Source organism: Lycium barbarum, chromosome 4 (genome assembly GCF_019175385.1).
Source record: "Lycium barbarum isolate Lr01 chromosome 4, ASM1917538v2, whole genome shotgun sequence".
NCBI lineage: Eukaryota > Viridiplantae > Streptophyta > Magnoliopsida > Solanales > Solanaceae > Lycium > Lycium barbarum.
Window position 1 is genome coordinate 119,183,584 of NC_083340.1, and position 13,845 is coordinate 119,197,428.

Sequence of the window (13,845 nt, forward strand, 5' to 3'; positions counted from 1 at the left end):
TTAGATTCGTTAAGTAGCCTTTCTTACTTGTAGGAACATCATATACTTCTCACACTGCGTTGGTCTATTTACTATGCAACGACATGGAATTTTCCGAGGTGTAACATCGATGTTGTTCTGTATGCCCATAGTACCTCCGGCAAGATTTCTTTCCACCTGCCTTTGGATTCATCCAACCGTTTCCTCAAGTTTTGAATGATAGTCTTGTTCGTTGATTTTTTCGGCCCGTTTGCACTCGGATGATCTGGAGTGGACATTATCTTTTTGATCTTCAGGCCCTCGAGGAAGTTATTGACATTGTTACCTATGAATTGTCGGCCATTGTCACAGGTGATCTTAGTTGGGATGCCGAACCGGGGGATAACCTCCTTTTCCCGTATCTTGTCGAAGGCCTGGGCTTCAACCCATGTAGAAAACTATTCAGTCATAAACAAAATGAAACGAGCTTTACCTGGTGCCCAAGGTAAAGGGCCGACAATGTCCATTCCCCATTTCATGAATGGCCATGGGGACAGTACTGGATGAAGCAATTATCCTGGCTGATGGATCATAGGAGCGTTTCTTTGGCACTGATCACATTTTCAAACGAAATTCTTCGCGTCTTCCTCCATATGATCCCAGTAATAACAGGCTCGAATCAATCTTCGAACTAACGATTCAGCCCCGGAGTGGTTACCACAGGTTTTTTCATGGACTTCGCGCATTGCATAGTCCGTCTCTCCGGGCCCCAAACATCTGGCTAAAGGACCGTAAAATGAATGCCGATATAATTTTCCTCCGTCTCTCCGAGCCCCAAACATCTGGCTAAAGGACCGTAAAATAAACGCCGATATAATTTTCCTTCGATCAAGTTGTATCTTGTTGCCTTGGTCCTAAGAGCTCGTGAATCCTTAGGGTCCACTAGTAATTTTCCCTCTGCCAGATAGTCTATAAACTTGTTCCGCCAGTCCCAAGTTAAACTTGTCATGTTAACTTCGGCATGGCTTCTTTCAACAGTTGAGTTTATTAATTGGACCACAGTCCCCGAGTTAAATTCCTCCGTTCTGACCGAGGAGCCCAGATTCGCCAATGCATCTGCCTCGAAGTTTTGTTCCCTCGGCACAGGCTGCATAGTCCATTCTTTGAATCGGTATAAAACTACATGTATCTTCTCCAAGTATATTTGCATCCAATTATCCTTCACATCAAAAGTCCCATTTACTTGATTCATGACCAAGAGTAAGTCGTATTTTTCTTCGATGGTTTCTGCTCCCAAACTCCTGGCCAGCTCCAATCCTGCAATCATAGCCTCATACTCGGCTTCATTGTTAGTCAATTTTAAAGTTCTTATGGACTGCTGAATGATATCCCCCCGCAGGGGCTTTAAGCACAATCCCAAGCCCAGTCTCTTTCATATTGGAAGGTCCATCGGTGTATAGGGTCCAAATCCCTGAGGTTTTACCCGAGGTTCTCTACCTCGGTCACCATCGCGGGGGTAAAGTCTGCCAAAATTTAGGACTTTATAGTCGTTTGGGGCTTATATTCAATGTCATATCCGCTGACTTCGACTGCCCATTTTGCCAACCTACCAAATAATTCTGGTTTATGCATAACATTCTTTAACAGCTATGTCGTTACTACACATATAGGGTGACATTAAAAATAAGGCTTTAACTCTCTAGATGCACTTAATAAAGCTAGGTCCAATTTTTCTAGGTTGGGGTAACGTTTCTCCGCATCCCCCAAAGTTCTACTAACATAATAAATCGAAAATTGCATACTTTATTCTTCTCGGACCAACACTCCACTTACCGCGACTTCGAACACTATCAGATATAAGTACAACTGCTCGTCTGCCTTGGGGATATGCAACAGAGGCGGGCTCGATAAATACCTTTTCAATTCTTCTAGGGCCAACTGACATTCTGGTGTCCATACGAAGTCATTTTTCTTTTTGGGCACAAGAAAAATCGGTGGCTTTTATCTGAAGACCGAGAGATGAATCTGCTTAAGCCTGTGATCCTTCCGGTCAGTCTCTACACTCTTTTTACATTCTCGACTACCCGGATATCCTCAATGGCCTTGATCTTATCCGGGTTAATTTCGATACCTCGATTTGACACCATGAAACCCAAGAACTTACCCGAACCTACTCTGAAGACGCACTACTCTGGGTTCAGCTTCATGTTGTACTTGCATAGTATGTCGAAGGTCTCCTGCAAATGCTTCAAATAGTCCTCTATTTTCAGGGACTTAACAAGCATATCATCATTATAAACTTCCATTATCTTACCAACTTTTTTTTTAATATTTTGTTTACTAGGCGTTGGTAAGTAGTACCAGCATTTTTTAACCGGAATGGCATTACGCTATAACAGTAAGTTTCGTACTTGGTTATAAAAGAAGTTTTTTCTTGATCTTCTGGGTTCATTCGGATCTAGTTGTACCCGAAATAAGCGTCAAAAAAGCTTAATTTCGCATGGCCAGCCATCGCATCAATCATGCGATCGATGTTGGGCAAAGGAAAAGAATCCTTCGGGCATGCCTTATTCAAATCTTTATAATCTACACACATTCTAAGTGTGTTACCCTTTTTGGGTACAACCACTACGTTAGCTAACCAATCCGGGTATTTAACTTCCCGGATGGATCCTATTTTTAATAACTTTGTTACCTCTTCCTTGACGAATTTATGTTTGACCTCGGCCATTGGTCTCCGCTTTTTCTCAACCGGGATAAAGTTTCAATCAAGGCTCAACCTGTGAGTGGTGATTTCGGGTGGAATACCTGTCATGTCAAAATGGGACCATGAAAAAAAATCGGCATTAGCTTGAAGAAATTTGATTAATTTACTCCTGAGCTCCGAGGTTAACCCCGTGCCCAGGTATACCTTTCTATCCGGTAGATGAACAAACAGAATGACTTGCTCAAGTTCTTCCACTGTTGATTTTGTTGCGTCCGAATCATCAGGTAGTACAAATGATTTAGGAACTCCAAAGTCATCTTCTTCCATGTCCATCTTTCCTTCCCCTTCGAATCTGGCCGGATTCACGTCCTGTGATTGTTATTTGGCATTTTCTATTTCACTCGTGTCCTTATCATCGGGCTTTCTTTGGTGTTTGAACAGCTTCTTCAACTGCGAACATATCCTTTGCTGCAGGTTGCTCTCCATGGATGATTTTTACCCCTTCTGAGGTTGGGAATTTTAACCTTTGGTGCAAGGTTGAAGGCACCGCCCTCGTGATGTGTAACCATGGTCTTCCGAGCAAGGCGTTATATCTCATTTCTCCATCGATGACATAAAACTTTGTGTGCTGGATGCGTTCACCGGTAGTGTAATCTCGCCTATTGTAGTTTCGCATGCCATATTGAATTCGTTTAGAACATGGGCCGCTGGTACGATCTGATCTAACAGTCCCAACAGCTCCACTACCTTCCATCGGATAATGTTGACCGAGCTACCTGGATCAATCAAAATATGTTTCACATGAGTTTTATTAATAAGGACAGAAATTACCAAAGCATCATTGTGGGGTTGAATGATGCCCTCCGCGTCTTTGTCACTGAAGGAGATAAATCCATCCAGTATATAGTCCCTGGTTCTTTTTTCTCGAGTGATTGAGAACTTTTTCTTCTTCATCATCGGTCCTCGAGGTGTTTCCACTCCCCCAATGATCATGTTGTTCACATGTTGAGGTTGCTCCGGTTCGTTCTTTTTGTTGGGCTCCCGATTCTTGAAATGATTTTTTGCTCACTCACTCAGGAATTCTCAAAGATGACCGTTCTTCAGTAGTCGTGCCACTTCATCCCTTAGCCCTTTACAATCGTCGGTTCGGTGTCCGTGAGTTCTGTGGTACTCGCATATCAGGTTCGGATCCTATTGCGAGGGGTCTGTTCATAACGGCCTTGGCCATCTCACACCCTCGATACGACCGATCGCGGCTAAAATGGCTGTCGAGTTGACATTAGAGTTATATTCAGATAACCTCGAACTTTCACCGGTGTTGGACCCCCCAACGGAGCTGTTTCTGAACTGTAAACCCCTGCTCCACGAACCACGATCGCTCCGTCTGTTACTTCTCGCTATACTGGGACCGAGACTGCTTCTCCCCTTATCCGATCTGAAGGCGGACCTTTCAGGTTGAGAGTATGGATGATATCTATCCCTTGGTGGTTGAAACTTCATTTCTGCTATTCTCTTTGGTCTATCCGAATTTTTAATCCGATTAATCGGACCTGGTGGAAGCCCGAGCTGATCATCCTCCACCCGTATCTTGGACTCGTACCTATTATGGACATCTGCCCAAGTAATCGCCCCGAACTCCAATAGGTTTTCTTTAAGTTTGAGAGAAGCGTTAGAACTTCGGGGATTAAGTCCCTTTGTGAAAGCCTGAGCCACCCACTCGTCGGGAACCAGGGGAAGCAACATCCTCTTCTTCTGGAATCTTGTCATGAACTCTCTGAGGCGTTCGTCGTCCTTTTAAAAGATCTTAAATATATCGGCCTTCCTAGCCTGCACTTTTCGGGCCCCAATATGAGCTTTTACGAAGGCATCTGCGAGCAATTCAAATGATGGAATAGAGTGCTGGGGCAGTGTACAATACCACTGCATGGTTCTTTTAGTCAATGTTTCACCAAACTTTTTTAGCATTACCGACTTAATTTCATCATCTTCCGGATCATTGCCCGTTATGGCATAGGTGTAGGCGGTTATATGTTCCTGCGGATCTGTTGTCCCATCGTATTTCAGGATATCGGGCATCTTAAACCTCTTCGGTATTAGTTTTGGAGCCGTACTTGGTGGGAAAGGCCTTCGGACAATATACTTGGTCTCTGGTCCAGTCAGAATCGGTGGTGCACCCGGAATCTGATCCACTCGGGAATTATAGGCTTCCACCTTCTTTTTATTAGAGTCGATCCGTTTAGACAGCGCCTCCAAAATCTTTGTTATCTCAGAAGATCCATCAGGCACTGACCATTCTCGATCGCTGCTTACCTCAATTTCCCTACGGTCTGGCGCGGGCCTTCGGTTCGGCTCCACTACCCTGACCTCATTGTTGTTCCTTTGGAGTTGGGAAATAGCCGCTTGGTGTTGTATCATGGTTACTTGTTGTTCCTGCAATAAATCATAAATCACACGTAAGTTAATCTCATCTCCTTCCTCTCCATTTACTTCACGGGCAGTTCCCCTGTCGGCGGGCGTGTCTCCACTGTCGTGAACAGCTACGTTCGAGTAGGCAACGCTTGCATCAGCGGGAGGGTTTTCGTTTGGATCAACCGGTGCCATGATGTTCAATGGTATTCCATTGTTAGGGTTAACGTCATGGTTGTTATTGTTCGCGTCATTTATGTTCGACATGTCGGTGTTAATCTGAAATCAAAGATAAAAGGCAAAAGAACAAGTGAAAGCCGATTTGCAAACAAATCACTGCTATTATCCTTAGCCCTACGGTGGGCGCCAAACTGTTTACCCCTTAAAAAGGTAACAATTGAATTTATAAGTGGTTTAAAGGATATGTGATTTGATTTGCTATAGAACGGAAAAATAACAATAACGAAATACAGATTACGAATAAAAGTGTAAGAAATAACCTTGTAATTGGATGACAGCCCGGCCTGAGACGTGAGTTTGCTCGGACCAAACTGTGGATGTTCTTATTATTTGATACTTTGACAAAACTATGAGAAAAAGTTAAAGGAGTTATCGTGTGGAAGATAGTAAAAACTGATGGAATTGGAGATTTACTCCCCTCTCTATTTATAGTACAAGAATTTACATTCAACAAGGTAACTAAATCAATTGGAGATAAGGATCCCCGAAATCTCGGGTTTGACAACTGTCCACTACGCCGTGTGGAGTGAAATCCGCAACGGGTCGGATTTTTCGCAACATTTCCAACTGCGGGTGCACTCCTCAGGAATCGTCCGGTCCGAATGTCTCTATCCCATTAAGCCGAGCTCTACTATCCGTTGCCTCTTGCTCTGGGTTCGGTTTTTACCGTATACAAAGAAGTTCATTCCTTTTTGAATAATCATGAAAGTTCAACCTTTTCATCGTTATAAGTCAAGAATAAGTGTAAAGATCCCAACTTTGTATCAATTATGTCAAGTATGATCACAAAGATCCTATCTTTATATCCTCTAACGCACATACGGCATAATATCAAGTCAGACGAACATAAGTAGTATGAGATGTAAAGAATGCATGCAATGCAAGTGAATGGTATGCAATGCAATGGCCATATGCACCGGCATACACACGCTCCTGCAGTAGGTTTCACGTGACCCATGGGGAACTCATGAGGTCCATATACCCACCCGTAATACCAGATCTCTCAGATCACTACGAGTCTCAGCCATTTAGCTATAATATCATCATCATCACTCCATCCATGTATCATATCCAATATCCGGCCTCTCAGGCCCCTGTCTTGTATATTCATCAATGAAATGCTAATAATATCATGAAAGTATGAATGGATATGCATACACCATGCAAATGCATAAGAACAAATCAATGTCACGTATATATGTCATTTTCATAGTTTAGATGAGAGTAGAGTGGTCAAGGAAAACCAAGTCATTATTCATAATTATTCAACCAATAATAGCCATCACAGCCAAAATAAACAGCAATCATACCAACCTAAATGAATTTATCCACCATTCCTCATGGCCTAAGGCTAAACAAACCTCCATCACAATTTATACTTAGTTCATGTTTTAGTTACCCATATAGATACACCGACACCCGCACAAGTGCTCGTCATCTCACGAGTATAGGACCCCCAATTCCTCATTGCGCCCCTTATTTAGATTAAACAACACATAGCACTGTATAAAGGGTCTAGAAAGTCTCAACTTGCTTCAATCCAAAGCCGAAGAGTCACTCTGCGGCCTTTCCCTTCATTTGAGCTACCAAACAAGCCCAATATGTTCAAATACAGTATCTACATGAGAAATATGAGTCTAACGATACCCATAAAGCAATATAATAAAATCGGGTCCAAAAAGTCAACCTAAAACCCAAAGGTCAAAACGGTAATTTATCGCAAAATCGAGTTCAACATAGTCAAATTAGTACTCTGTGAGGTCACACGAATTCAACAATACCCATATTGTTAAACTTTAGTTCGGATCCCAAAAATGAACCCAATAAGGCAACCCCGAGCCCACAAGGGTAAAATTGGAAATTAAGCATAAAATTATCTTGTCCATATTCTAGATAGTCCATATCCTAAAAATCATCAAGTTTTAATCCCAAGTGAATCCTCAATTTCATAAATCTCATAAAGAACCCATTTCCATGGAAACCCTTATTCACTACTTAGAAATCATGAATAGAAACGTAAATTAACGGAAGGAATCATGGATATTCACTTATATTTATGTTAGGAACTTACCCTAATGAAGAAACTTGAATTTCGCCTTTGAAATCTCTCTAATCCGAGCTCTATAGTTTCTAAAATGGGTGAATAAGGAATGAAACTTGACTTGGGGATTTATGGGGTCTACTCAGCAATCCTCGCAGGTGCAGCACATTTCCCCCGCCTATGAGATCGCTTCTACGCACAAAATCTCGCAGGTGCGAGCATCACTTAAAACCCGTTTGTCCGTAGGTGCAGACAAACTTGCGCAAGTGTGCATCCGCCCCTGCGGATTTTCCCTCGCAGATGCGAGAACCTGCCTAACCTTCTACCCTTGCACCTGCGACCAGCCTTGCGCAGGTGTGGCCTAAATGACGTAGGTGCGAGACACCAGAACCAGAAAAATGATAAGTCCTCAAAACTTTCGATCCAACACCCCGAAACTCATTCGGAACCACGTGACCACAAACCAAACATGCATTTCTATCATAAAACACGCTACGAACTCGCTCGAGCACTCGGAGTTCCCAAAAGATGTCATCTTAACCCGAGGCAGACCAAGGTCAACTCCAAAACATCAAAAAATTCAACTTTCCAACCATATACCCAAATCACACCCGAACGCCTCGGGACTCGAACCAAAGGATCGACCGAGTCAAAAATCATATTTCGGACCTAGTTGAACCGACAAAACTCTCAAAATGATCCATTTACCCTTGATGTTGACTTTGGTCAAACATATCTATTCCCTTAACTTAAAAAACTTAAATTTCACTAACACCAATCCAAAACCCACCCGATAGCCTAAGGAACCGCGTCACCTATCCCCGCAAGTCATAAATACCGGAATGAAACTACGGGAAGGGTATTTTGGGTAAAATAAGGCAAAAATCTCAAAACGACTAAGTGAGTCATTACATTTATGACTGAAATGAATATTTTGTTTATATCCAGGAGGTTCCGAGTGAGTTTCGGGTTTTGAAACGAGGTTTTGGACTTAGGTTGAGTTGTTGTTTTTTGGTGCCAGGCACCCTTCTTAGCGATCACAAGAAGGGTTTTGCGATCGCAATCGCGGTTGGGTCTTCACTATCGTGAATATATGCTCATAGGTCAAGTTCGGTTAGGGCATCGCAATCCAGGGAATGGGTCTCGCAATCGAGATGAAGGGAATCCCTGGGTAGTGAAATAAATCTCCAACTTCAAAAACATTTCCTAATTTTCATATTTTGAGTTCTAGAGCTCGGATTGGAACGATTTCAAAGGTAATTGGCTCGTTTAAGCTCGGGGATAAGACTCTAATCCTAAATTTGATGTGTGGGAAGTTGGGGGTATAACCCTAAACTTAAGGTCATGAATTTCTTGAAATTGGAGGTCGGTTTGTGGATATCTTTGGATAATTTTCTGGGTTTAGGCTAAAAAGTCATTGGTAAACTAGTTTTTCAATAAAATTCCAATTTTGCTAGGCTCAGGTTTGGATTTTTTTGGTGACTTTCGGGGCCGAGGATATAAGTTTAACAATACTGGTGTCTATGGACTCGTTATCTTGCATACAACGCATATTATAGATTGGGAATGCTCCGAGGCTTTGAGGAAAGGGAAGGCGATTTCTTGAGGTTCGTGGCACATTTGCTCGGCATTTGAGGTATGTTAAAATTTTTGACTTCGCTAGAGGTAAATTTTCAATAATGATAACAAAATAAGCTTAATAATAAAGGGTTTAGGGCGTAACAGGAGATCTCATATCTATGATATGATGAGCATTGGTATGAGTACCGGTATCATGATATAAGTCTAGTGTACTGTGTAGTTATGGGTCATGACCTAGGAATGCCACAGCATGTGGGCATTAGTTGTTATGTGGTATTCTTATACTTGACTGTGTAATTGTATTTGGTATTTTAAGGTACCTCGTACACTCGTGTTAAACACTTTGATGAACTTACTTGGAACTATTAACTTTTAAGTCTGGATTGTTGATGAACTTACTTGACTGTTCGCTATTACGTTTGGATTGTTGATGAATTTACTAGCGCGTGGTCGCTATTAACTCTGGGTTATTGAGATATTCACTCTCTTATATGTTGCATCATGCATATGCATTTGTGACTTTATATGATCTGGGAGATCCCGATTTCAGGGCAAGTGGCGAATTCTAGGCCTAAATGGTTGGGTGATGGATATTTTGGCCTCATAAGGTCAGTTGCATGATATTTGGCCTCTTAAGGTCTGTTACCCGATGTGATCTGGGAGATCTGGTATTTCTGGTAGTATATGGACTAGGCGGACCCCATGGACCCCACCTCCCGTACAGTCTTGTAGAGCTCTGTGTGTATACGGGAGCATACTGCATTGAGTGCATATCATCATTTACCTTGTATTTGATTATCTGATTGACTATTAATTGATTCTCTGATCATCTTATTGTCTGAGTACATCGGTTACTTGACACCCGATTATTCCTTACTTGATAATTGATTATTCTTTACTTGGTACCGATTGGTCTTATACCGTTAATGGTATGATTTCTCAATAAGGTAAGTTGGTATGGTAAAAGATACTTTTTCTATTACTTTGCCACTACTTCTTTCGTTGTCGGTCTATGAGATATACTAATTACATATGCTTCCCACACTCATACTACACTTGGTACACTCTTTGTGGTGCAGATTTGACTCCGAGTACGAGTGGACACCACTGAGTTGTTTGAGTCTAAGCTGATATCATTCAGGAGATCGTGATGAGCTGCCTAGCTGTCCTGCAACACCCTTCTCCATCTATCCTTTTATCATTTTGTCTTTCCTTTTGTATTCAGACAATGTACTAGTGGATCCAAACTTGTACTTTTCTATTAGTAGTGGCTCTTGTACTTATGACACCAATTTGGAAGGATTTGGTTGTTTTTGCATTATTTTATTAGAAAGACATAGTATTATGGATATTCTACATATTTCTTTATTTCTTATCATTTAATTGATTAATGAATTAGTAATTTATTGGGTTGGGTTACCTATCGATTGGTAACACAGGTATCATCACGATTAATGATTTTTGGGTCATGACACTTTGAGTCAAGTTATACAATTAAAAAATATATATACCTACTTAAGGATCCTTTTTTTACAAAATATAAACTTAAGGGTCAAGTTTTACATTTAAAAAATTTTGAAATCACAATTTGGAATCCCAAATCCTACTTTTTGGAGAATTTGACAATTGAAATCATGATATGAAGTTGAAGTTGAAATTTTGGGCAAGTTTCATAAACAAACGCTGATTTGAAATCAAAATATGAAATTAGTCTCCCAAATTATATGACCAAATGCCTATTAAATAAATGTTGTGTAGGATAGAAGGGACAAAATGCGTAATGTTCAAAATTGGAGGTGGTGTTTGACTGTACAAAATTAGAGGGAAAACTGATTTTCGCTCAAATATGAAGAAGTTCTAACATATTCAGATTCTCCCCAAATGAATAAAATATCTTAAATAAAGTTTAAGTTAATCTGATGTAGGACTAATTTATTAATCCCAAGGCAAAGTTTAAGAGGTCGAAAAATAATAAAATTTATGAGTTATCATTGTTGTTAAAGCTTCAAAATACAAAATTAAAATAAACTAACATAACAAAATAAAATTGTTTCACAGGGCTTAAAATGAATGTTGAAACAAAATAAATTCTTAGGGGAAAAAGACCCTCTGTCACCCTTTTCTCCAAACCCATAAAATTCCACATAATCAATCATCCTTGCCTTGATATAATCTTGGCAGCAATACAACAAACCTCAAGAATTTAATCATTATAACAAAAGTTGGTTGCAGATTGTTAAGGTAGAATCCTAATTCCTAATTGTGTTTTTTGATTTCTATAATCATCTTTCCCCTAATTGCTCAAAATCAATCGACTTCTCTATACAATAACATATTTTTTTCAAGGTAGCAAATTTACATCATTGTTTCTGTCCTTGCTTTTAACGCATTATCTTATGAAAAGATCAATTTCATTATATGATTATGGGCAGATGTTGGAGTTGATGTTCAAAGTGTTTTAGGAATCTTTTGTTTCGAATTAAGGATAAATGAAAATTTTCATGTGTTATTTTCTTATACCCCATGATACAATGAATTCTGGGATGTTGAAATTTGAATAGGTCAGAGATGTTGAATTTATGCACCGATTTTTGATAATGTTCAGATTACCATTAGAATCTGAGGTTTCTATGAATCAGAAACAATTGGAAGAGAAGCTTACAGAGGAAACTTCTATTAATAAACCTGGGGAGGACTTTGTCACTTGTATTTATGTAGCCAAAGTTTCACAGTATTTTCATGCCATAACTACAACATGGTCCAAGAATCTGACTAGCCACACCCTTTACATCATAGTGGAACACCTTTCTGAAGAAACAGATTTCACATGCAAAATTGACCTAAAATCCTGGCAATTTTGGGGTAAGAAAGGTCTGAAATCATTCAAGGTGGGTGAAAACCGCACAGACATTTATTGGGATTTGAGGTCAGCCAAATTCTCCAGCAGGCCAGAGCCTGTATCAGATTATTATGTGGCATTGGTCTCAGAAGGGGAGATGGTATTATTGTTAGGTGATCAAAATAAAGAAGCATTCAAGAGAACAAAATCAAGACCTTCCATGTTAGATGCTGCTTTAGTGCACAAGAAGGAAACTGTTTATGCAAAGAAATGTTTTTGCACCAGAACAATGTTAGGCCAGGGGAAAAAGCAACATGATATCACTATAGAATCTGTCCTTTCAGGGCCATATGATCCTGCTATGTGGATCAGTGTGAATGGGACTGTGGCGATCAGAGTAGCGAATTTGAATTGGAGATTTCGGGGAAATGAGACAGTTTTTTTGGATAATGTACCTGTGGAGATCTTCTGGGATGTCCATGATTGGTTGTATAGTGGCCCTAACTTTGGCCCCGGCACTTTCATTTTCAAGCAAGGTAATGAAGGTAGTGGTAAGTTGGAAGAGAGATATTCAGATTCTGAAGGCTATATCAATGATGAAAGTTCTGATTTGCAATCTCCATGCACAGAATTTTGTCATTTTCTTTATGCATGGAAGACTGGATAATAACCGGTTCCTCCGGTCCTTTGGGATATCTATAAAATTGGAATGATACAGAGAAGACTGAATGAGTAGCTTGTGCATATTTTGGAGCTCTGAGACCACATCTAGATGTGTTACCATATTGTCATTGACGAAGCTGGATTTCACGTTTTAAACAGATATAAGATTTTTTTTGTTCTTTTTGCAAATCGATCCACTTAAAAAGGTTTAACTTATTTTCTTTCACTATGACCTAAATATATTAGGTTTGTCATGCATATTGTTGGAGATATCTTTTTGAAAAAATGGAAATCTAATTCGTAGAGTAACTGGATTCTGTGTTGAAATATATCTTTCTTTCAAATTAGCTGACTTTAAGAACTGATGGCATTGCGCCAAAAAATCTTCATATTGGAATACTCGCACTTCAATAGCAATTTCAATAAAGAAACAAGAGTTTTAGGAATCACGCATAGATATAGTTCCCAACAAAACGTACATAAATTTATCATATTTCTCATGATAATATGTGCAGGTTTGCGTGCAATATTATATGGGGAATAAGGACAAATGATGCAAATTAGTATTTTAAAAGGTGGTGTCTGACAGACGGGGTGGGAGCGGGTGAAAGCTCCATAGATATATTATTTTTTATCATTACAAAACAAAATTTAAATTTAATTACGGGACAACATAAAAAGTTTATAGTAAATTACTCTAAACATTCACTTGATTTCACTTGTGGATACATTCTTTATTACACAACCAAACACATAAACCCCATATAAAGGAGAATGCCTAAACAAATTTGGTGTAACCATATATTTATTGGCAGAATACCAAAAGACCACCTTAAATTTGGCGCAATTTATTCAGATTTCCATTAAATTATCTGTAGTCTTAACTCTTAATTACCCCTCTAAACTTGGCTATTTGATAGTTCTCCCTAAGCGTGCGGGGATAAAAAAGCTATTTTCAACTATTAATCACCACACACTCATATGCAATGATTTATTTATTCCAACAGTGTACTTTGTCTTGTTTCAGCTTAATATATAATGCAAAATTTGCCCCAACTTTGAATGTATAAAGTTGTTCTTTAAATGCAGTGACGACTTGTTCCAACTATTTGTTTCTAATGTGTATGAGAGGTTGGTTATGGATGATTCATTAAGAGATAAAGGTAGGCCGAAGAAGTATTGAGGAAAGGTGATTAGACAGGACATGACATATTTTGAGCTTACCGAGTACATGACTTTAGATAGGAGATTGTGGAGGACACAGATTAGGGTAAAAGATTAATAGGTAGTAGAGCGTTGTCTCGCTTGTCCTTCAATTTCTATTATTATTTGTTATTTCTTGTATTTCGATTATCGTATTATTTTATTGTGATAATTGTTTAGAATGTTTTGTCATGTTTCCTATAGTAT

General features: G+C 39.6%; 1 protein-coding gene across 1 annotated transcript; it reads left to right on the plus strand.

The window, feature by feature from the left end:
- Positions 1-11,029: 11,029 nt before the first annotated feature.
- LOC132638537 (uncharacterized) lies at positions 11,030-12,725 on the plus strand. The gene is made up of 2 exons (XM_060355382.1): positions 11,030-11,174; positions 11,539-12,725. Exon 2 carries the CDS (start codon positions 11,564-11,566, stop codon positions 12,437-12,439), a length of 876 nt encoding a protein of 291 aa, XP_060211365.1. The 5' UTR covers positions 11,030-11,174; positions 11,539-11,563; the 3' UTR covers positions 12,440-12,725.
- The last annotated feature ends 1,120 nt before the right edge of the window (positions 12,726-13,845 follow it).

Excerpts from the sequence above, each read along its gene's own strand:
- LOC132638537 (XM_060355382.1), top strand. The coding sequence starts at position 11,564 with ATGAATCAGAAACAATTGGAAGAGAAGCTTACAGAGGAAACTTCTATT.